Below are 22992 nucleotides of genomic sequence, written 5' to 3'. Positions count from 1 at the left end.
AACATGTGAGAATGTCTGGTAGGTGCTTGACCCTGTGGATCATGGCCCGGGATCAGGAAGTTTACCAGAAAAGGTCTCTGAGCAAGCACAGGAGCCATCACAAAGACGTGCCTTGGTTTAGAGCCGTTTTATATTTAATCTACACGCCGAGTTCTCGTTTCTTTTTCTTTTTTTTTTTTTAAAAGAGTTCTAGTTTCTTAAGACTGTTTTGAAGTGGGGCTGAGTATCTTCCTAACACATGTTAGGGAGAACGGAGGGCCAATGATGAGGAAGGAGGTAGAAACCAAGAAGGGTTGCAAGAACTCCCAAGTGTGAGCATTCTGTAGCTTCACTAGCAGATAGCCTGAAGGCTAACGTCTGAGGACATCATATTACATCGTAGTTCAACAATTGATATTCATAATGAAGATCCTTGCATCAACCAGCTCACATATTTTTCTAAGTTTATTTCTTTTGTTGTAGTAGTCAGTCTTCAAGCCTTAGTAACTGTGCATTGCTGGACCCCACTCCAGACCTGTTGAATCAGAATTTCAGAGCACAAATGCATTTTGGTACAAATGCCAGGAGCATGACATATTTTGGGTTAATTTTTCACCCAAAATTGTTCAAGTTTTATGAAGGCTCTGTTTAAAGTGGTATCTCAGCTAGCTAAGAACACTTCTACCCCAAACAGTGATTAGTGAAGGTTTGCTATTAAAGGTGTATAATTTTTCTTTAATAGTTTATCTGATAATGTATTCGTGGTTGTTGGTTTTGGGGGCAACTTTGTGAAACTGGTTATTAAAAAATACCCTATGTGTACCTTAACAGTAATGTTTATTGTGGTGATCCATTGTTGTATTTTGTTTAGGAGTCTTTCCCGGGATCATTTTCTTGGCTTTTTTCGCCATTGCTAGTGCATACGATACTCTGTCCTTTCATTTTAAACTTAAGGGATTTTGGGTTGGGGAAATAGAATTATTGTATCCTCCCTCTTCCTCACTGTGGACTGAAATGTGTTTGGTAACAGGATACCGTCCGTATCTCTAAAGGACAAACGTTTTCAGGTTCTTTCTGAGTATTGGTGTATTTGTGATCAGAGACTATTTATCTTGATATTTTGTGCAAATGAAAGAATGACACACTTTATCAACTGTGGTCCTTACTTTCGGAATCACAGGTGGAATCTACAAAAATAAGATTAGAAAGATGTTTTTTGGTATTCTGTAATGAACTGTAGTATAGCTTGTGTGTAATTCATGGAAGCTTATGTGGTGAATTTTAAAATGCCCTTTTAATGTATATTTTAAATGTAGAGAATCTGTTATATCTTTGCATCAAAAATAAAAGGTATACAATCAATGTATTGTGTATCCCTCTTGGTACCACATTTTATATTTATCCGTTTGCAAATGTAGGTTCACAGGTTTGATAGTTCCAAATAGAATCAAATTATATGTATTAAGTGCAATTGCAATACTAAAAGAAACCTATTAAAAACATTCCTTCTGCCTTTTTTTCATTTTATATGATCGTTACATAATTTCAAAAATTTTTATTTTAGTATCATTGATATACAATCTTATATTGGTTTCAAATATACAACACAGTGGTTCAGCAGTTACCCATATTATTAAATCCTCACCCCCACTAATGGGGTTACTGTCTGTCAACATAGAAAAATGTTATAGAATCCTTAACTGAATTCCATGCAATATTACCATCCCAGTGACCAACTTAAAATGGATAATTTTTTTGCCCCTTTATCCCCTTCACCCTTCTCATCTACCCACCCCAAGCCCTCTCCCATGATAACCACCAGTACCTTCTTAGTGTCTATGAGTGTATTGCTGTTTTGATTCTTTTTTGCTTTGTTTTCATATTCCACAAACGAAGTGAAATCATATAGTACTTGTCTTTCTCTGCCTGGCTTATTTCACTTAGCATAATACCCTGTAGATCCATCCATGTTGTTGGAAATGGCAGGATTTCTTTTTATTTTTCCTAATGCCCTTCTGCCTTTTTGGTTATGACACTTAATGATACTGTAAGTCTATTTTAAAATATATTCAGAATTGTAATCTACTACTTCCCTAGGTCACCTAATCTTAGACTTGACTGCTTCAGGTAATGCTTATTCAGTGAAGATAATAGTTTCCTGCTTTTAGGTGTCTTCAGATTGAAAAAGCATCGTAATGTCACTTCTTGATTTCTCTGTTTTGGATTTCTTAGTCCGCTCTTACTAATTTTCTCTACAGTCCACATTGTGGCACAGCAATCGTTCTGTGGTTTGTAAAGTACAGAGTCTGAAACTAAACATAGTATGCTGAATGAAAGTAGTAATACAGTTGTGGAGGTGTAAAAATAAGCCCTTTCATTTAAATTTTATTGAATCTAAGTACAGAGAACTGCACGATTTGTAAGTTTATTGTTTGATTTTTGCAAAGCCAATATACCTTCGTAAACAGTGCTCAAAACAAGAAACAGAATGTTACCAAACAAAAAGCTTCTCATTTAGGTCCTTTGCTCTCATTTTCTGTTGATAAGACAGACTCCCCCCGCTATCCAAAATTAGAGTGTTTTTACAAAACCTTGAATAAGCCAAAAAGGCATTAAAGTGAAGAAGCAGTTTAACATTAATTTACATGGAAAAAATTTCTTCTGAGTATTCCCACACCCAAAAACTAACCTCTCAGGCATTATGGTACTGTAGTGCACATCTTGCTAACGGATGTACAAAATCAGGCGAGATAAAGCACAGATGCTCACGGACACAGTTCAGAGCTCTGGCGGCTTGATGCTGAGATGTTGAGTGTGGTTCCTTGGAAGGAGCTTGGCGGGACGGGATCTTGCCGCCTCTGTCGTGAGCCATCTCCTTAACAGCTGGCTGCAAAACACCCTGAATGCCATTTTTGCTTTTTGCCTTTTTTCATAAAAATGAAAATCCTCTTTGGATTTCTTTTGTTTAGCAAAAATAAGTACTAATGTAGGTCTATTATAAACGTGAAGTGCGTAATAGGAACTTTCAAAAAAGTGAGGGATACCTGTATGATCCCTTATTGAGCCACCATCTTTCTGTCTTTGAAACTGCAGCTAGTTTAGTAATGTACTCCCAGTACATTACTAAATGTAGCTAAGAGATGATAACTATTTTTCACAGAGCTACATAAAGATAAAAAGATACAGAAATTGCTGTGGCAGCCTATCATAATTTCAGCACATGAGATTTAGGTTTCAGTCAAGATTCATGGTATGTGGAATCATTGAACATGTAGAAATAATGAAGGAAATCAAAGTGTAATTTCACAAATAACTTCAAGAGCATACAGGTCAAGTGATAATACTTTAGCTGCAGTAGAAAGGGGTCATGGGCAAAAAATGAGGATAGCTTTTGGTTGGGTGTCTTGGGGCTGTAAATAGCTCAATAAATAGAAATGTTGGGAGTTCATAGTATGCAAAGTCATAAGTTAGGTACCTGAGAGCTATAAAGATAATAAAAAATACATCCTTATCCATAGTTAGTCTTTTATTGTATGAGATGAGATGATGAGAACTATGTAAATAGTTCTAGTAGGAAGTAGAACATTCTTCAATAAAAAGTACGTGGTGCTACCAGAAAGACTCGGGGCTTTTAGTTTATAACTTTGGTATAGATCGCATTTTGTATTTGTTTAAGAGGGCATTTTGAGATGGAGTAAGGAAAGGAATCAAAATGAGAAAGCAGAGAGGATTAATGTGTAGTTCTGGAGGGTAAGATTTTTTTGGAGTGGGAGAGGAAAGATGGTTCAGATCTTGAATCATGGCCTAAATCTGAACTTAAAGTGGCAGTTGGGAGCCTTTTGAAATTTTTGAACTGGGCAGAACTGCAGAAGTAAACTATGCCCTCAACTTCTCTGTATGAATAAAAATATTCATTATTTATGGTTTAGGTTAGATTTTTACATCTGTTGCTCAAGTCTATATTCTTTGTTTTAGCAGTCTAAACTACTTTTGTAGACTATATTTTAGTTTATTGACATGACAGTAGGTAGTTGGTATTTTGACTTTGTATGAGACTTTTCTAATAATAGGAGCAAAAACTTCATTTCATTAATTTTTCTTTTTTTGGATAATAAACCAACTATGTTCCTAAACTGTTTGGTTGTGCTTCTGCTCCTGGCCCTAAATCCTATGACTTTGGGAGTAGAATTCTTTGGTTTTGTTACTTGTATAGAGGGGATGAGAATGATGGTTTACTAGTTGATGGATGGAGCAAATTCAAATAAAATACCTTGCATTTGGAAGACCACATGCTTTTATCTTTTAAGGATAAAAGCAGTCATTATAAACATAAGAAATTATATTGGGGAATTAATCACTTATTTCTTGTCCAGTGTTATGAGGTTTTCAGAGTTGGGGACAATAGGAAGTTCTAAAGGAAAAGAAAGTATTTTGCCTCAGAAACTTAGGTAATAAGGCATTGATTTAAAAAGTGTATGCATACTTTGTCTCACAATTAGAGTGACCATGTATTTAGAGAAGCAGGTGTACCTGCTAGAACTCATTTAGTTTTCTTATTTGTTAAAAGGGGTAATAGTAATGATTCAGTATCTCAACTTGTAAATTAACAGGGGATTCAGTGAAATAATGTACATGAAAAGCTGTGACACAGTGCCTGTACAGGGCTCAATGGCAAATGTTACTGAATTGTAGTAAAACAGTACTAAAGTGATTTGATTCTTCAAATTCATTATGGTGGAAGTTTTTCCATATCAACTGAAAATTAGGTGTAGAGTGTTTGTTTATAAGTAATCTTTTTCTTTGGGATACTGCTCTTTTCCTTTTTCCACCCACCCTCTTGGTCTTGGCAGTTCCAAACACATGTTGTCTTACCCTTCTCCCACTCTTAACCACTTTTGTTGAGTGAAGTAGTATATGACTCCTGCTTTTTCTCATTTTTGGATTATTTTTATCTTCCTTTCTTAATTAGTGTGAATCATATAGAAGTTGTCATTTTTTAGCAGTTCAAAAATGGCTGCATATCGCTCTGACAGTTTACCCCCGTAGTTAAGCTGGTCATCTCTCATCTGAATTTATTCCCTTTCTACTACATCTGCAGCTACTTTTAATCCTATTTGTGACCATTTTCCTTACTCTTTTTTTCCTGCGCATTCTACTTTTAGCTTAGTGACCTTATCTTCTTTCAGGTCCCTCCTTTTCTTTTTTACCTGCCATCTATTCATGGAAGCTCCGCCCTACCTCTTAGTATTTCTGGTAACCTGGGGACTTTTTTGGTGTGCTCTTTCTATTGGTATGTAATTAAAACTCAAAAGCTGATGCACATTTCTTGAATAGAACAAACTAAGGTGATTATGAACAGGAGAAGCTATTGAGTTTATATTTCCTCTACTTCTTGGACTGACAGTCCTAATACCAGTGATTGGTTTTAGTCTTAAATTAGGTGATTCATTTCTGTTGACCATATATTGGAGGATATCTGTTCCTCTGTTTCTGTTTTTTAAACTTCTGTTTCTATAGCCCAGGCAAAAAATGTAATCACTTTATTACATGATCCCTGCCAGGAAGTTCTGCTCTCTCGTTTTGCCTTAGTGACTAGATTACTATAGTAAGGATAGCAGTTCTTGCTTGGAAAGAAGTTGCAGCCTAGGGGAGAAACAATCTGCTTTGAGACTGAATGCCTCTTCTCAGGAAGATCATCTTTAACTAGATCTTACTATTTCCTAACACTAGAGTTTTTTTCTGTTAGTTTTTTCACTGAATGGATCACTCTGGCTTGCCAACAGTCGGCTTTCCTCATCCTAAGAAATATTTCCTTCAACCGTATTCTCCTGTATTCCTTTCTCATTCTCAACATGCCAGATTGTTCCCAACATGCCAGGTTTCTTAAAAGAATAATTTATACTCATGGCCTTTACTGCTTCATTTTCTACTCAGTTTTTTTAGAATCTGGCTTCTGTGCTCACTACTTCCTTGAAAGTTGCTCTCTCAGAGGCATTTTAAAATCTCCTTGTTACCAAATTCAGTGTTTGGTTTTTCTGTTTTTATTTTTTTGGTGCTCAAATGTTTTTGGCCACATTTAGCATTGGCAACTTTTCATTGAGGTTTTCTCTATCTTTAGCTTCTTTGAATTTGTGCATTCCTGATTCTTTTCTGATCTCTTACTAGCTATTTAGCTCTTGTTCCTGGATCCTAAAATTCCAGCATTCCTTCAAAAGCCTTCCTCAGTTCCTTATTTCTCTTCATTTTCTTCCTTGGCAATATCATAGTTACAGTTTAGTTCTAGAATTAATAGTCTTTTATGGGAGCATCTCCCAAATCTCTGTTTACAGTTACATTCATACATCCAGATTACAAAACTTGCATTTCCAGCTGCCTGCCAGATATTTATGTGTACCACTGGCATATCAACACACTATATTCAAGAGTGTCAGCTTCCTGTTTTCTGTATTCCAATTTATATGAATAGCATTGGTATCCTTTTAGTCACTAAAGCTTGAAAATGTAGGGGCCACTTTGACTACTTGTTATTATTATTTTTTATAGCTAATCATTTAGTTTTGCATTATACATGTGTATTTTCTTGTATATGTGCCACAAACTATCTCCTTGCTGTCACCACTATTTTAGTTCTGTGTTACTATGTGCTTGGACTGATTAATTATCCTACCTTCCCTGTTCTCCATACTTTGCAGTGTGATTAATGATCTTAAAGCACTGGTCTCATAATGTTATTCCTCTCTTAGTATTTACTGATTCTCTTGCCTATAGAATAAAATTTCAGCTTTAAATATTAACATTCAAATCATTGTTTATGATGGAGTCAGTATGGATGGAAAGAAAGCAGAATTAGGTTTGATGTTTGACTTTTTAGGAGTGGGAGGTAAAGCTGAGCTATTAGAGAATTCCATGCTTTTGAGCTTGGGTATCTAACAGGCTATTGGGGTACCCATTCCATCTGAGAAGTGTTGAATCATACATACATGTGTCCTTGTAGTGCTGTTCCTGTATTAATTGTAGTTATCGTTTTCCCAGTGAATTGACATGGTCCTAACACTCTGTCAGGGGTTAGGTTTTGTCATCATTTCTTACCATGTAATCTGAATATTTTTCTCTGTTTTTTTTCTGATAATTTTCTGCCACCCATAAGGTTTCCTCAGGAAGCCTTACCAGTCCCAACAGCAACATAAAGCATTGTTGTAACTGCTAGTTTAGTCTGAATAACTACCTAACCTGTAATGCGCTCATTTCTTTCATAGGAAGGACCATTGAGACCTGTTCTGGAATACATTGATCTGGTTAGCAGTGATGAAGAAGAGCCTAGCACTTCTCAGAGTGATGTAAGTACATAGTATTAGATTTGCATTTCTTTTGTCATCAAAGAGGTATTCTCTAAAGAGAGGTATCACATCAGTGATGTGACTGTGTTTAGGAGCTCTGTGCTATAGTGAATGGCCTGTTTCTGTTTAGAATGGGCCATAATAGGTATCCAAGGAATCTTTTGCCCAGAACATTTCCTCTTTCAAGTTTGTTCCTTTACAGTCAGTGAGGATATGAAAAGACAGTTTGACACAGGAAATCTAAGCCTTGGAGATGAACTGATAAAAAAGAAATTGCATAAAAGCTGCAAGCTTTGGGACCCTTCTGCCACCCTCCTTTCCTCTCTCTTCTCAGGTGCCCTATAGAATTGAAACCTTTTCTTTCAGATCCATGTGACCACCGAAAATTTGTTTTATCTTGGAAGAAAGGATATGTGAAGGGCCTTTAAGAAATGCAATGTGTGGAAGGGTTATAGGTGATAATATTACTTCTTTGTCATTCCTTTTGACCTCTATTCCCCACATATATGGAGTTTTGTCTCTGACCTCTTATTTTTGGTTTACTGTTGGTCATGGGTTTTGCCATTAAACTACTACTTCCCTTACTTTGGGACCAACTAGTTGAGCCCTTTGTTGCAGTCTTATTTTTCATCTGTCTTAATCCAAATTTCCATTATCGGGCTATTTTCTTTATGGATTTGAGAACTGGCTGTTCAAGGAGGCCAGAAAACTTCTTGCTCTCTGATATAGGGGATTGAGCCATGGACTTGGATTCATAATACCTAGGTTTTAGTCTTAGCTGTCCTCCTCAGTAATTCTGTGACTTTGGATAAATTAAGTAGCTTTTTAACCTTAGTTTCTTTATTGAATAATAATAATACCTAACCTTACAGCATTGTTGTGAGGAAGAAATGAGGTAACATATACATCAACTCCCTGAAAACTACTAACCATCAAGTAGGACCAAACAACTGGAAAGTTTTGTTCTACATGGAGAGTGAATGAGGAAGTGTTTAAAGGGGCTTAAAAGTGACTTTGCAATGGGGAATTTATAGAATTTTTTTTTTCTTGTCACTAGAACTTTTCCCGAGTTCTCTCTACCATTATTAGCTTCTACTTGTGACTTACATATATTGAATGAGAATTTTACAAAAATTGTTAACACCAATACTCTTATTACCTCTTCTTATCCTAGCATGGGACTGAGCAGCAGGCTAGTTGAACTGGGCATGTTTTTATTCTTTTTTTTCCAGAGTACCAGATTAATGCCAGTAGTTGGTATTGGGTATTTGGGGTAGTAAAGGTTGTAGATTTTACTTCTGTGATCCCCTCCTGACCTGTAGTGGATTGCATCTTTCATTGTAAATTATAATAATTTTTAAAAATTGAGTTCTAGTTACTGGACATGCATCTCTGCACTTGAAAGTTAACATATTAAAAGCATATTTTTTTTCTTCCTTGGTTTTCTTACTCGTGTGGATAACCCAGAGAATGCCTGAGTCTAAGGTGCCATCCTCTGAGAATCATCGTCCAGAAATGAGCTCTAGCTACAGTGTACCTCTTCCCAGTGGAGACGGCAGCTCCTCCTCTGGGAGTTGCACCAGCAGTCCACAAAGGATAGTTTCTCAATGTTCTTCTGTTGAGAAGCCATTGGAGAACCAGAAAAATGATCAGAATAATTCAGATATTAAGATTTCTGAGACAGAGGCACTTAAATCATCTCAAAATTGTCAGACTCTGCCTTTATCTCCACTCCTGGTCCCCCAAGAATCTTTGGCCTCTTCAGAGGTCAAGGAGGATTTACCTGTAGAGTCTTCAGCTTCACAGCTTGGACAGGATGCTATTCTCTATCTCCAGACACAAGTGGCTGAGATGTCCCGAGTGATACGTGATCTCCAGTCCAGGAGCTGTTTTAGATTTCATCATTCTAGGCCAAGTGAGAACTCAGCACCTTGGGACATTTCAAGCTCCAAGGAAGAAAATCTGTCCACAGTGGAAGAAGAAACTGACTGCAAATCCCCCTCAGCTGATGACAAGGGGCAACCAACTGACCCCAGTCAGTCTAGTTTCACAGGTCTTTTGAAAAGAATGGAGCAGAGAGGTGTTATAAAGAGAGTGACATTACAGTCTGAAGCAGAATCGTGTGAAGGGAAACCTGATTTTGTGACCTCTAAGAAACGTTTGGTTCCTCCATTGCATCCTCTTCTGAGAATTGCTACCACTGAGGTTTTTAAAGACCCTGCTGATTGCCATCCTTCTTCCTTCATGGGACATAGGGTCTATCCTGTGGCCAAGGATACCTCTCCTTTCCAACCAAATCCTCCAGCCGAGGGCCCCATTGTGGAAGCGTTGGAGCACAGCAAAAGGGGAAGCACAACATCTCCTCTAGATTCTACCTCAAAAGAAATGGAGGTCATGGGTTGTAGATTCTACCACGCTGCTTCTATTGCAGCCCGAGCTGCTAGCTACATGGCCTATATGACTCAGTATCAGCGAAAACTCTGGGAAGATATGGAGGATCTGGTCCATGATCCCGAGTTTGATCGTGGAAAAGCAAGATGTATAATATCCGATGGCATGGATGCAGGCCTTTGGCAGCTTTGTACTACTAGGGACATAATGGACTCTGTTGTCAGAGTTATGGCAATGGCAATAGACTACAGAAGGCAAGCCTGGCTCCGGCTTACATCGCTCTCTAAGAAAACCCAGGAGAAGATCTCACACTTGCCCTTTGATGGTACTTCCCTCTTTGGACAGGATGTGAATGCTATTGTTGCAGAAGAAAACAGTGTAAAAGAAAATGACTCTAAAGACCACAACAAATACTATAACCAGCATCGATACTTCTATAGTCATGATCAGAAAGCACATTATCACAACAGAGGATACTCCAAAGGGGAATGGTACAAACCCCGAAATCACCCCTATAGATATAGAAAAAAGGGGGACTCTCCAGAACGCCATGGATATAAGAATTAATAATCTTTCATGTTCAGCAGTAAAGCCACCCAGGACCCTCACTATTTTACTTGCTCTTCCCCATTTACACAGGATCTACAGGTAGGCGGTCACCTCAGAAACTAAATGCACATCTGGAATGACCACAGCTGACATTTGAATTCTGGATTTTTGGAATGAAGTATATAATAGACTCATACTTACTGGCCAAGTGAGCAGTAGAGACCTTCACTTAAGTAGGGTTGGACAAAGGTTTACCACATACTTCGGGACCAAAATAAGTCCAGAGGAGGATCTCAGGTATTGGAATCCTCCTGTAATTAAAGAAAAACCTAAAGATTTGTTCCTCAGCAATATCTTACTGGTAAACCGAGGACTAGCAGATTTTAGATCTGGAAATAACCTACTACTAGATCTCTGTTTACTAACACCAGAGGAAAACCCTTTGTTTTTAGTTTATCAGTGCTTCCTTGTTCAGGTTTGAGCTTGTTAGATATTCACAAAATGGCACGTTGGTTACAGTCTCTAAGTCATGATGGTCAGTCAGCTCACTGAAAGAGTTCATACTACTCAAGCTCTGTGAGACTTTAGAATCAACCATGAAGCTGTGTATCAAGAACTGGAATTCAAATTCTGCCAAGCCCAGTTTGCTTCCAGTGGAATGGTTAGATGTCACAATGATTACAGTGTGGATTACTGTGGACAAAAGTTGGAAAAAGACTTTCCTACCTGTAACATCTATATAGAAATTTTCATCGTAACTGTCTCATCAAGACTGATGGCTACTGCATCATAACCTCTCAAAGCTACATGTGAGAGAATTCTTTGTGGTCATCACCCCTAAGTGTTTGACCTATCAAGCTCTCATAAATCAACAAAGCTGTGAGACCCAGTCATGGTGTCCTCAGGCTTTTCACCAAGATCACCTTCTTACACCTACCTTCTAAACAGTTAACTTTTTTGAGCTTGATAGTTCATCACATTCTCAATACAAAAAGATATGCACATTAGTGCCCTCAAAATAAAGGATGTTACACCCTCCAGGCATGAATTCTTTAAAGAGCAAGAATTCCAAACATGCCTGACAATCTGGTCCTCTTCATGTAATAAAGGGGGATGTCATCTAATTTAGATGTTGAAAAATTCTTAAGATTAGAGTATAACTGTGGATGTAATAAATAGAACATGTCACATAGTTCTGTTTCTGGTTCTCTATTAATGATTTCTTGAAAGTCTGAAATCAAGACTCCAGTGACATGTTCTTGGTTTATTGGCCCCTTAATCTAGTCAGACTCTTACCATGAGAGATGACTTATGTTTTTGCTCCTGATTGGTTCCATTTATAGTTCTCTGCCATACTGCAACTGGCAGCAGGTACCTCAGTTATATGTCCCATAGTATCTTTTTAATCTCAAGGCAGTGGCTGTATAGTACATCAGCCTTTAGTTCTTTGTCTTCTCAGCATGACTTCAGAAATGGAGAAAATGTCAAGTTTGAGGGGTCTGAATATATCACCTAGTATTTGCTTGGCAGCCAAAAAAGAATTATTGACAGACGTATAATTTTGTAACTTATTGGTTTGTCAAACATCTGCATTTTTTTGTTATTTGTTTGATCAAAGTATTTTGGGTCTACTGTTAATGGAATATACAGTACTTCAGGTTTCATGTGGTTTCTAGTTCCTGCCATATTTCTTAGTTCTTGCAGAATAGTGATTGCCATTTTTCCTGGTGCCCTACTTTCTAATTGTAACCATTGTAGTCATATTCAACACTTTATCTACTTTTCTTTCACTCCCTGTTTGTGCTATAGAGATCGAAGACGCCAGTATCCTTACTTGAAAGAAGTTACTTTATTCTGTCAGATAATTTCAGGGTACTGTATTGGTCCTGTTTGTCCTGTTTGCAGATTAAGTTTATACTGCAGTCTTGATAGAGGAGATAATCTTGCAAATTTTGTCATCATATCTCAAGTTAATGTTTACTTTTATTTTTCTGTATTTTCCACAAAGTTTTCCTTGTACTTTTTGAGGTCCATGCCAGTGATCTAGAAACTCTTTAAAATTGATCTCTATTGGAAGAACATGGATTACCTGAAAAGATGGGTCTGAAAAATCATACAGAGGTTATAGTTCGTGATATTTACTACACCAGTGAAATAGTCTCATGTGCCCTTAACATGACACTGTAGTTTCTTCTGGGAAAGGACTCAGCTGGGGAACTCATGGATAGAGAAACCTTGTGGGGTTCTTTTACATGACTGCACGTGGGTGCTCCCAGCTAGCTAAGGCTACTGCATACCACTCTCACCTTTCCTTTTCTCCTGTGTCCTTCTCTGAATTAGATAATTGGGTCACAGACCTGATGATTTTTGAGGCACTCTTATTTTCCAAAAACCAAACCAAAATAAATGCTTGAGGATGTGATTCTGTGAAACTATTTTGGCACTACCACTTAAGATGCTCCTCTGCTTAAGTTTGTGTTTTTTACATTGTAGGTTTAAAAAAGAGACAAGGTTTACCATCTTAGTCTTTAAGTGTACAGGTCAGCAGTGTTAACTGTATTTACATTGTTCTGTAGCTTTTTTCTTAAATATTTATAAAGCAGCATTGCTATTTTCTTCCTCCTGTGTTATGTTGCTCAATAATTAAATAACATTCTTTACCACACTTGAATTGATGTACTCAAGCATCTCCAGAGAATTTTCCTAACAGTAAAATATAGTGAGAAATTGTATTGGTGATCAAGTAGGTGAAGGAACTTGACAGTTGAGTGGAGGTGGGGAAGAAGGCCTTAGAATGGGAACAGCATTTAGCTATTTGATGGGTCTCTTGACTGCAGAAGAAACAAATAACATTAACCTGGTTCGGTTTTTAAAAATCATTTTAAAACTTTCTCTGGCATACTTGAATGACAACGTTGTTACAAAACAAAATGGGGACTTGGTGTAGGGGGAACAACCCCAGTAGTGTATGGAATCATAATTAGTCAGATAATAAGTTTTCATATTGTGCCTGCCATATGCAGAGCCTGTGACAGAATTGTCCATTAAGCCAACCTCTGATGTTTAAATACCTCTAGGTTTTCTAGGAGGCCTTAGAATAATGGCAAGTTTAATGATCTGGTATTCTTAGAAGGGATGTGTTATAATGATCCTTTTTCTTCAAAACGTAACTTCTTAACTAGATGTACAATATGTGGAGACAATGTGATTTCTTATTACTGTGTACAAGAAAAATTGTTTAATTGTTATATGAAGTGCCTTTTTAAATTTTACACTATTGTTTAAAACTTAATATTTTGATTTCTTGCATATGTTGCCACTGATATTTATGTTTATTCTGTACAGTGATTATAAATTATGTAGATTTTTCATCTGTACAATTGCACTATCTAAATGTACTCTCCTTCTGAATGTTTGTTTTCTTTATAGCACCCTTGATCTATTTCAGAAGGTTGTAGAGTATGCCCCTCCCCCTTTATTTAAATAACTTCATGGTAGTTCTTTTTAGTTATTAGTAATTGTCTCAAGTTTTCTGGGCATTAAATTAAGGCAGCGTTTTGTTTTCTATCTGTAGGCTCTAAGTTTTCTGTTTTAAGTCATTTGTCTTATCTAACATTCTTAGCCATGGTAACACAACTTATATTTGATAAGTGGATGTGTTTACTTGGTAAAAAGAAACAAGGACATAAGGAAAAAAAGCAGTAAATTGCTGACACTGCCTTTTTTAAAACTCATAGTTTCCTCAGTATAATTGCATTGAAGCTTTTTTGTTTTTAACTGTCATCTTCTTTATCAGTTCAGCATGATTGTGTTTATTTACTTTACCCTCAAAATGACATTTTGAGGTGAGCATGAACTCTTTCAGGCTACTTGGATACTATTTAGTATATTGTATTAGTCTGATACTAATAATTTACTGAATAATACCTAAGTGACCTAATGGATTATGTCCTTAAGGGCCCAATACATCCAGGATAACCTCTCAGGTACTGTAAACAAGGAGGTTGGAAAAGGCACAATCCAGAATCCCTTCTACGTGTAAAATTGGATGCAGAGTTAAATGACATGAATGAACAGTTAAATGCCACATTCAGTATTAGTTGACTGGGATTCTGATGAAGGTTAGAAATTATGGATTAGATCTTTGTAGAAATAGTTTAAAGATTGCAATAACTGAAAACTTTTGTTTTTTTAATGTGAGGTGTGTTTTGCCCAGGACTCGCATTATTTTGGTTCCCTCATCTTTTGAAATTTACTATTCTTTACTTAACGTTAGTGGCTAGTTCAGTAGTTGATTGTCATATGTATGCATCTTTTTCATGTCATTCAGGTGGCCACATCCATTCTATATAGTTTTTCATTATTGGATACATAAACCAACCAGTTATTCATTTTTCACTTAAGAAAATATACAGGTGGAAGTCATCAGTAACTGATAATGATCAATGTATTGTGTGTCAATCTTTTGTTTCCAGGTATAATAAATTTTGTAAGCCATTAAGATACTCTCATGGTATTTCCCTTCCTGGCTGAATGATGAGAAATTGTTTCATTAAATCTTTTTTTCCTCTTATGATTAGTGGAATGATATTTTTTTACTATGTCTTTTCATTTGTTTGACTCTACAGTAATGAAAACTTCTTTATAGTAGTGTTTGATACTGTTGAGATATCTTATTACTGGAAGTTAAGTTTGCTCCATGAAGTGATCACAGTCCAACCACATCCTTTTGATGTTAGCATATCAGTTACTTCATTCTTTGTATTGATCTTTTTTTCTCCTTTATGTAATGCCTCTTTCTGAAAGGGTATTCGATTTTCCCTTAATCTCTTCAATGTAGATTATATTTTTTATTCTACCAGTATATACTAGCCAGGATTTTTATGTGGCTTGCATTTGTATATTTAAGTACATTGCTTTCAGCATTATTGTAAAAGATTTTCCTAGTTTTCTCTTATAGTGTCCTTTTTTTCTTTTAAAGTAGTCAGTCTGGTCTCTCAAAACTATTCTGTCTCTTGAACTCCCATCAACTTTTAATGCTTTCTTGTTTAATGGTAGTATTATTTTTTCATTTCTACATATTCTTCACACAAATATATTATTACATAGAGTTTGTGGTCAGTTGTCTCTTTTCTGGTAATAATAATTATAAGCCCATCACTATAGATTGAGAGTATAGCTCTTGACATATATTGTCTTAAAGTTAACCAGTTTTCTCTAGATCTTAAGGGCTGTACTTGGTTTTGTTGAGGTAACTATTTCACATGGTCTGTTGGACTTTGTGATGCCTTGTCAAGAATTCAACGAGTTCTCAGGTTGTCTGTACTTTCTTTTATGACTTTGGAGACCTCAAGTTGTACTGAGTTTTCTAATATCCCTGAGTATATTCCTTGGTAGAAGTGGAAGTAAATGCTTTTGTATCTGGTGAGACTTTAAAAATTCTCCTTTGACCTTAAGTGCTTCAGGTGTTATTATGAGTTCTAATAATAGTCTCTTTATAAGAACAACTTTGATATGCTGTTTCTTTCAATGAACATTATGCTTTCTTGTTTTTCATTATCCACAGGAGTGGCTCTATCACAGCATACAGTTTTAAGGGCTACAATTAGACCTCTTGTTAGCTCCCGCTTTTATCTTTGATGGTTGTATTTCATCTTGATTTGTGATACAGTAATAGGCTAAAAAAACTATCATGTTTGTGGTCCCTTTATATGGCTTTTAATTAGTGAGGCAGCAATGATCTGGATGATGAGAAAAAGCATTTTTCAAGTCATGAAACAGTTTAAAAATTTCACTTTTTAAAAAATACTACATTAAGCTTCTTCTTGTTAGGTGTGTAGCCCATTCCTTTCTGCCTTGAATTGAGAACATAGTAACTCTAATTATTAATCTCATTTAGAATCGTAGCACAGAATTATATGGGTGTTAGTCTTTAATGGCTTATAACAGCTCCTATTTTCTTTTACTTTTGGCAAAAATATATTTTGGCAGATCTTGGAAGCACCTTGATAGCGTTGGGTCTGATTTGTTGTCTTCCTGCCTGGGAAGGAAGTAAAGGAGAGAACCTTCATTTATAGAGCTAATGTTTAGTAGGCTCTGTTCTAGTTGTAAGGCCTTATTGAGGCAGAACTTCAAACCCTTATTTTGCAGATGAGGAAGTGAAATGTATCATTAAGCAACCTCCTCAAGTGGTGGAACCGGGCTTTGAATAAAACCATTCCTCCAACGTCCCAATTCAACATTGTACTGGGCTGCATCCATGTGTTTTTGAAGGCTGCGCTCAAGTCTTAACCTCTGTGATAAGCTAATTTGACTCATACTAATAATTTCTTCTTCAAACTTTGTGTTTGTGGTTGGTATGCTCATCCCTTAGTACTTGATGTCTTATGTTAACTACTGATTTTTTCACTTGTCAAATCAGAAACCCTAACCTCTTAGTTCTCCAATTGAGATTTCACGATGCTGGACTAAGATTGTTCTTCATTCATGGTTGGCTTCTGTTACATATGCTCTATTTGTATTCTACTAATTTTCAGCACTGATTGTTCTAATCATAGTTTTTATTTCTTATTTCCTTTTCCTTTATTATACTTTTTGTTGTTGTTCTTTCACCCATTTTGTTTCAGATACATACTTGAAATTTTTTTTTACTGGCATCTTGAGGCTGTTTGCTTAATGGAAGGAAGGTGGAATGATGCAAAGCACATGGTATTTGAATTCCAAAGACCTTGATCTGAGTATTAACAAGTTGTTTTCTGAGCCTCAGTTATTCAACTCTCAAATAAGGTAATGCCCAGAAGTATTTTGAAAACTGGAAAGCCCCATGTAGATTTCCTTTAGTAGCTGTGCTGTTTCCACATTTGTAGATTTCTTATAACTGTGGGATGGTATTGGGTATAAATACAGATAGTTTTTAAGATGTATTTAATAGCATGTAATCATTCCATGCCATCAGATCACATTCCCCTTATTCAGTTTTTTTTTATTGAAGTGTGATAAACAATCGTATGAACATTTCACAGGAACAACATTGTGGTTTCAACATTCACCCATATTATCAGGTCCTCACCCATCCCTGCCTCTCCCCAATTTCAGTCACTGTCTTAATCAGTGTAGTAAGATACTATAGAGTCATTACTTCTCCTTGTTGTACTGCCATCCCCGTGACCTACCTATATTGTGATTGTGAATTATAGTGCCCCTTGATGCCCTCCCCCTCCCTTGTTCACAGTTTTTTTTAAGGCTGAATCATTAAGCTGTATTACAAAGCCAGTAATGGATTTAGTCGTTGAAAGACATGTAAAGTGAATTGGTCTTTTTTTCCCAACTGCTAGCTAAGAAGTGGTCATAATAATAAGGGAAAAAAAGAATGTGGAATGAAGAGCTAGGATGTGTAATATGTATACAATTTTTAATGGATGCTATTTTGTCATTTTGTGTCTGTTGGAAACAGTCCTTTATCAAACGTTTTTCACTGCTATGTGCAGGCAGGCACTGAGAATGTCTTGGGATACTGGGAGTTAATAAGAGAAGGTATATTCCTTTAAGAAAGAAAGACATATGGTGTACTTGTCTGGTTTAGAGGAATGCCTGTGATGAGGTAGGAACAAAAGATAGGGCATCTAGAGGGGTTAAGGAAACTTTCCTTACCAAATGCTAAAGCTGAGGTTTGGACCATGACTACAGAGCAGTTGGTTGGACTAAGGGGGAAACAGGAACTAGGCATTCCAGTGAAGGAATATGTGGCAAAGGCATGGGGAACATCTTGTTGCTGGTATTAGAATTTTAAGGAATAGCTTTGATGGGGACAGTTGGAGGAGATGAAGCTGAAGAAAGAGGATGAATTACCCATGAACATGTATCAGTTCCTTCCTGTTCAAAGCGTACTAACTTTGGGTAGCCATTTCTTGAAAGGTTATGGAGGTAGTCTCTCAAGAGGTTGGTTTGTACCGTAATCCACTGTGGTCATCTAGAGCAATTCTTTTTCTTCCTTGAATTGAGCCAAAGGAGGGCTCTCAGTCAGTGTACCTCTAGCCCTAAGGACAGCTCAAGCAGTGAGGAAGGACTGAGGTACTGGTAGAGAACAACTTTGAAGATGAACAGGATGATGGCTCTGAAGTGACATGTGACTCCCATTGTGGGTATACAGTTGCATATTTCAGGACCACCTATTGGCAGTATGTCCTCAGAGTAGCTAAATGTGGCTAATTTCTCTGTGTGTTGACTTACAGGTAGTTTAAGGGTGGACTTGGGGAAAATGCAGATATTCCTAGAGATGTTCTAATTCGTTGGCATTTTGGAAGTGTTGTATTGAAGAAGGACTTGTGAACTTTGTGCCATTGGTGTCTCCAGCAGCACGCAAACCTCAGCACATTTCTGTCAACCACCTGTTTGTTTTTTCTCTTGTTTGAGTTTCTTGCTGTTACTGGCACTGTGACCTTTCTGTTCTCTTTCCATAATTCATCCTTTTTCTTTTCTGTGCCTGAGGTAGAGCAGTGGCACTCAGGGTTAAAAAGTTGTAGCTCCCCTTTGCTTTGTCACAACTTCATATACAGAGAGATTTAAAATTTTTCTTAAGTTCCTAGGTTCCTTTTTTTTTTTTTTTTGAGTCTTGTACTGAAGGAGAAACAAAGTCATTCTTCCGAGGAGGGGATTTTCATAAATAAAGATATTGGCAATTTACTGAAAAGAAAATAAAGGAAGAATTTTATTAACAGGTTTGGTGGTACTAGCCTTCTTAACTGAGTAAAGTACTTTACTGAATGGGATATATCTGTGTGTGTGTTTTTCAATTTGTTCATATAAAGCAGGTGTTCTGTATACTTTGTATTTGTAAACAATAACCAATTGTGGGGGGAAGAAGATTGCTTTGTACAAAAAGGTTGTTTTCTGGTTCCAAAACTTTGCTGCTGGAGATGGTAAATAAATATTGTACTGCTTTGCTGTGTTTATCTCTTACGTTCTTACCTGTATTGGAACATAAAATTCTTGAGAAAAATTGCTGCTTTTCAAAATTTTATTTTACCGTATGGCTCGAGTTGTATGTTGGACAGAAGGGGCTTCTGATAAACAGAACTTGTGGGAGTGCAAACTTGAGACCAACTATGGACCAGAGCTTTTCGATGGACAACAATAAATAAGCAGGCTATGAAATTTGTCTGAATGAAGTACGCCGTTTCAGGAATTGTATTCAAACCAAGTGTACTAGTCAGATGGGTGATAGGATGAAACCTGAAGTTAATTCATTCCACTTTTGCAGTTGCGTGCTCCTTAGCTTTCTCTGGACTTGGGGTCCCTTACATAGACTATAAAGACTGTGGAGGGAATAATCATCCTCCAGTTGGTCTTCTGACTAATCAGAGCCAGCTGATATTCAGGGAGATACAACAATAAATAAACTAATGCCTTGGATTGTTCTGTCTATATCCTTTCTCCCTATTCTTCACTCTCCCCAGGTCCCCCTCCCCCATTTCATCTTCCCTTATATAATACTTTTCAGTAACCAGAAAGTGCCTTTGGTGGGTCAGATATGGAACTGGGTGATTGTGATCAAGTCTGGATAATAAATTTTTACAGAGTGCTTTCTCCTAGTTTGTAGCACCTCATCTGGTACATGGGGCAGAATTACCTATTTCACAAGAGAGGTTCAGTGACTATATTCCTATTTCCAAACATAGTTGTTTTTGTTGGTTACTCAAGAGCTAAGTGCTTTTTAGAGATGAGTAATAATTACTTTAAAATGTAATTCAATTGTTGTAAAAAAGACAAACTGATACAGTGCCACAAAGCTATCAAAAAATGATAATTTGTGAAGCACTGCTCTTTCAATATTGTGTTTCAGGAATTGCTTTACAAAAGCAGAATTACTCCTTTCATTTCCTTTGACTTGATCTTGGCAAATATTCCTAGAAAACTAGTTTAGTTATGGTAGTAAGAAGTGACTTTAGAGGCTCAAGTTTTGGATGAGCAGACGAGTGAAGAGTACTGTGAAAGATCTCCCTGTGTTTAATATTAAGGAAATTTATTCATGAGACCTTAGAACATTTTTACAAAATACTTTATAGCTACTTCCCCCAGCATTCAATACTAGGCCGTTCCTGACTACCAAAGGCTAGTAGGAAGTGTATGGCACTTGGCTTCTAAAACTACAATACATTTCAGGGTTGAGAGTGAATGATTCAAGAAATAGGCATGTAGAAAGTATATTTTATGTATGTATTCATCTGAGATTAGTCAGATGAACCGAAATTCAGATTCTACTAAAATTTTCATTAGGGACATAATTAGCTTCCTTGTGAATGTATCTGTTAAACATTGATAAGTTACCTTTGTGATTGGAAAAGCTAAAAATCTTGCTTTCCATTTTTACATTCCAAACAGGAAAAGAGGAAGGTTAGGTCTAAGATGAATAAGCTAATATTTTTAAGTTACAACTTTTAATTTGACTAAATATGCCTTTAATGTTTTAAATACAAATCAGTACTTACTTTTTAAACCCTGCATAAATTTTATAAGTACATTTTAGCTAAGTGCATTTTCTTTAAAGTAATGGTGTTTGACATCAAACCTGTATAAAAATATTTCTCAGTAGCCATTAAGCCTGTTAAACTCAGAATGAAAATGACTTGACTTAATTTTTGGTTAATGTCAATCCAGTCTTTGCACTTCTAGTGACAAAATACAGAGGGAAAAAAGTTAAATACAATTACTAATTGTTCCTTCTAGATACAAAATATCTACCTAAATGTATGAAGGATAGACATTAAACTTAAATTTCTATAAGGCATAAATTAGTCATTTTAAACCAAACCATTACATTTCTAAACAGAAGATTGAAGGTCTCAACATTTTTTGTCATTGTCTTGTTCATTAACAACTGAAATTTCATTGACAATTTAATTACACGTGCTGATTGTGTGTAGGTATTACAAAATAAAGATGAAAAGAAAGAACTGTTAACATTTTAATCTGCAGCTTCCCTAGATTTTACTCAAAATGTATATACATATGTTTAAAATAGGATCATTTTCACTTAAAAACTGTAAGAGAAAAATAGACAAATACAGGGAAAAAAGACATTGAAATACATACAGATTATAGCTTCATTGATTACTGGAATTTTTCTGCCATGATGTTAATTTGCCTATTTAATGACTTTGTACACATTACAGTTCACATAGCAGATTACAGTTTCATAGCAATGTTAGAAATTTTATTTCTTAAGAAATCTTTGTTAGCTCATTAAACTCATTAGTAAATGAAAGTATTTAATTACTTCAGTGAAATTTTTTTCCAAATAGTGGAATTCTCACTGGAGGTGACTTCTGGTTTTCTGTGATCAAGATTATGAGTTCATGGTCAGAACTGATTTCAAGTTCAACTAAACTGATTTCAAATTTGAAGTGGTTATTGGTCTGTAACAAAAAGAAATATCAAGATAGTGCAGCTAGTTTTTCACAAGGCTGTATTTGTTCAATATGAGATGGAAATTTAAAAGTATTAGCTTGAGATTTTACTTTACTCTTACAAAATGATGTTGACCATTGATACTAGTTCCTTTTTTAAAATTCCCTTATTTGACAAAAAGGAAATCCTCCTGTGTCAGCCCCTGCTCTGTCATTATACTGACCCACTGAATCCCTCTATTCCGGATTAGTTGTCATAAGAAAGCCTTCCTTTCCTAACCAAGTTATTTGAGACTTGGTGTATTTGCTATAACTCCACCAAGGTATGTTAAAAGAAATATTATCCTCTTGCTTTAAATTAAAAAAAATTCTTGCTTTTACCAAACTTTTCATAGATTATGTGCATTCAAGTGTAACCAGTATCCTTAATCTGACTTCCTTTTTCTAGGGCACAACCTAAATTTGCTTTGTATGTTTTACCTCGTTTTAGATAAGAATGCAAAGAGAATGCTTGAGGATACAAGAATCTCATAGTGTGCGGGGTTAAGCACAGACAGGATCACAGGCACAGGTCATATTAACCTGGCTCCTGACGTTCTGGGAAAACTTTTCTTGCTGTACTCAGTTTGATCCTCATTTTGTAATCTTCCAACTCCTGAGTGCCCATGGATTCTTTGTGTAGGGCTATGGCATTGTGACCATACCTCTGATCCCATTTTAAAAAGCCATCATTTTAGTTGAAAAAAAAATGGTAATGAAATTTTGAATCTTGAATCTACCGTTTAACCTTTCCTGGCTTTTCAGTTTTGTCCTTGATTCTGTTTAAGACCTCATTGGGAGGGGAGTAAGTATGGAAGAAAAACTGATGCAGAGTGAACTGAAATATAGGCAAATAGAGACTTCTCCCCACTGTATTTTTTAAGACTTTTTCATGCTTTTCCCCCCAAAATGAGTAGATAGCATTTTCTTACTGATGATTTGCTATCAGTGTGGACTCTCCATTACTACTCATTAGCAGTGACCTCAGCAAGTGCTTCAGGAAGGATGACTCTGAAGATAGTGTAGCTGTAGACATTCTAAATGGAATTTAAGGCTCTTTATTCTTACAGTTGAGAGCCTATTTCATTTCTAACTTGAGAAGTTACTATCCGCAAGACTGACCTCTTAGGTTCCTAGGACCTAAATGCTTCTTTAAATATAGGCTCTGGAGGAGATTATAATTCAGCATTTTGGCACTAATGGAATGGTGGAAATTCCCAAACCTAAGAATATAGTGGCCCCTTTTCATCTGTTCTATGGAAAACATTTCAGGTACTTTGATATGTACCCTG

General features: G+C 36.3%; 1 protein-coding gene across 5 annotated transcripts in view; it reads left to right on the top strand.

The window, feature by feature from the left end:
* ZNF451 (zinc finger protein 451) overlaps positions 1-22992 on the top strand; it is a 106898-nt gene that overhangs the window by 36002 nt on the left and 47904 nt on the right. For 4 of the 5 annotated variants that reach the window (XM_036916292.2, XM_036916291.2, XM_036916290.2 and 1 more), the window contains exon 3: positions 7236-7316. In XM_036916292.2, the coding sequence (XP_036772187.2) occupies positions 7236-7316 (81 nt within the window). Of the gene's footprint in view, positions 1-7235; positions 7317-8783; positions 21014-22992 lie in introns of those variants that run through there. The other variant, XM_036916293.2, reaches the window with a different exon arrangement.

The sequence above is a fragment of the Manis pentadactyla genome, chromosome 16 (genome assembly GCF_030020395.1).
Source record: "Manis pentadactyla isolate mManPen7 chromosome 16, mManPen7.hap1, whole genome shotgun sequence".
In the NCBI taxonomy this organism is placed as follows: Eukaryota; Metazoa; Chordata; class Mammalia; order Pholidota; family Manidae; genus Manis; species Manis pentadactyla.
Note: the sequence above shows the minus strand (reverse complement) of the source record. Positions and strands in the feature narration are given on the sequence as shown.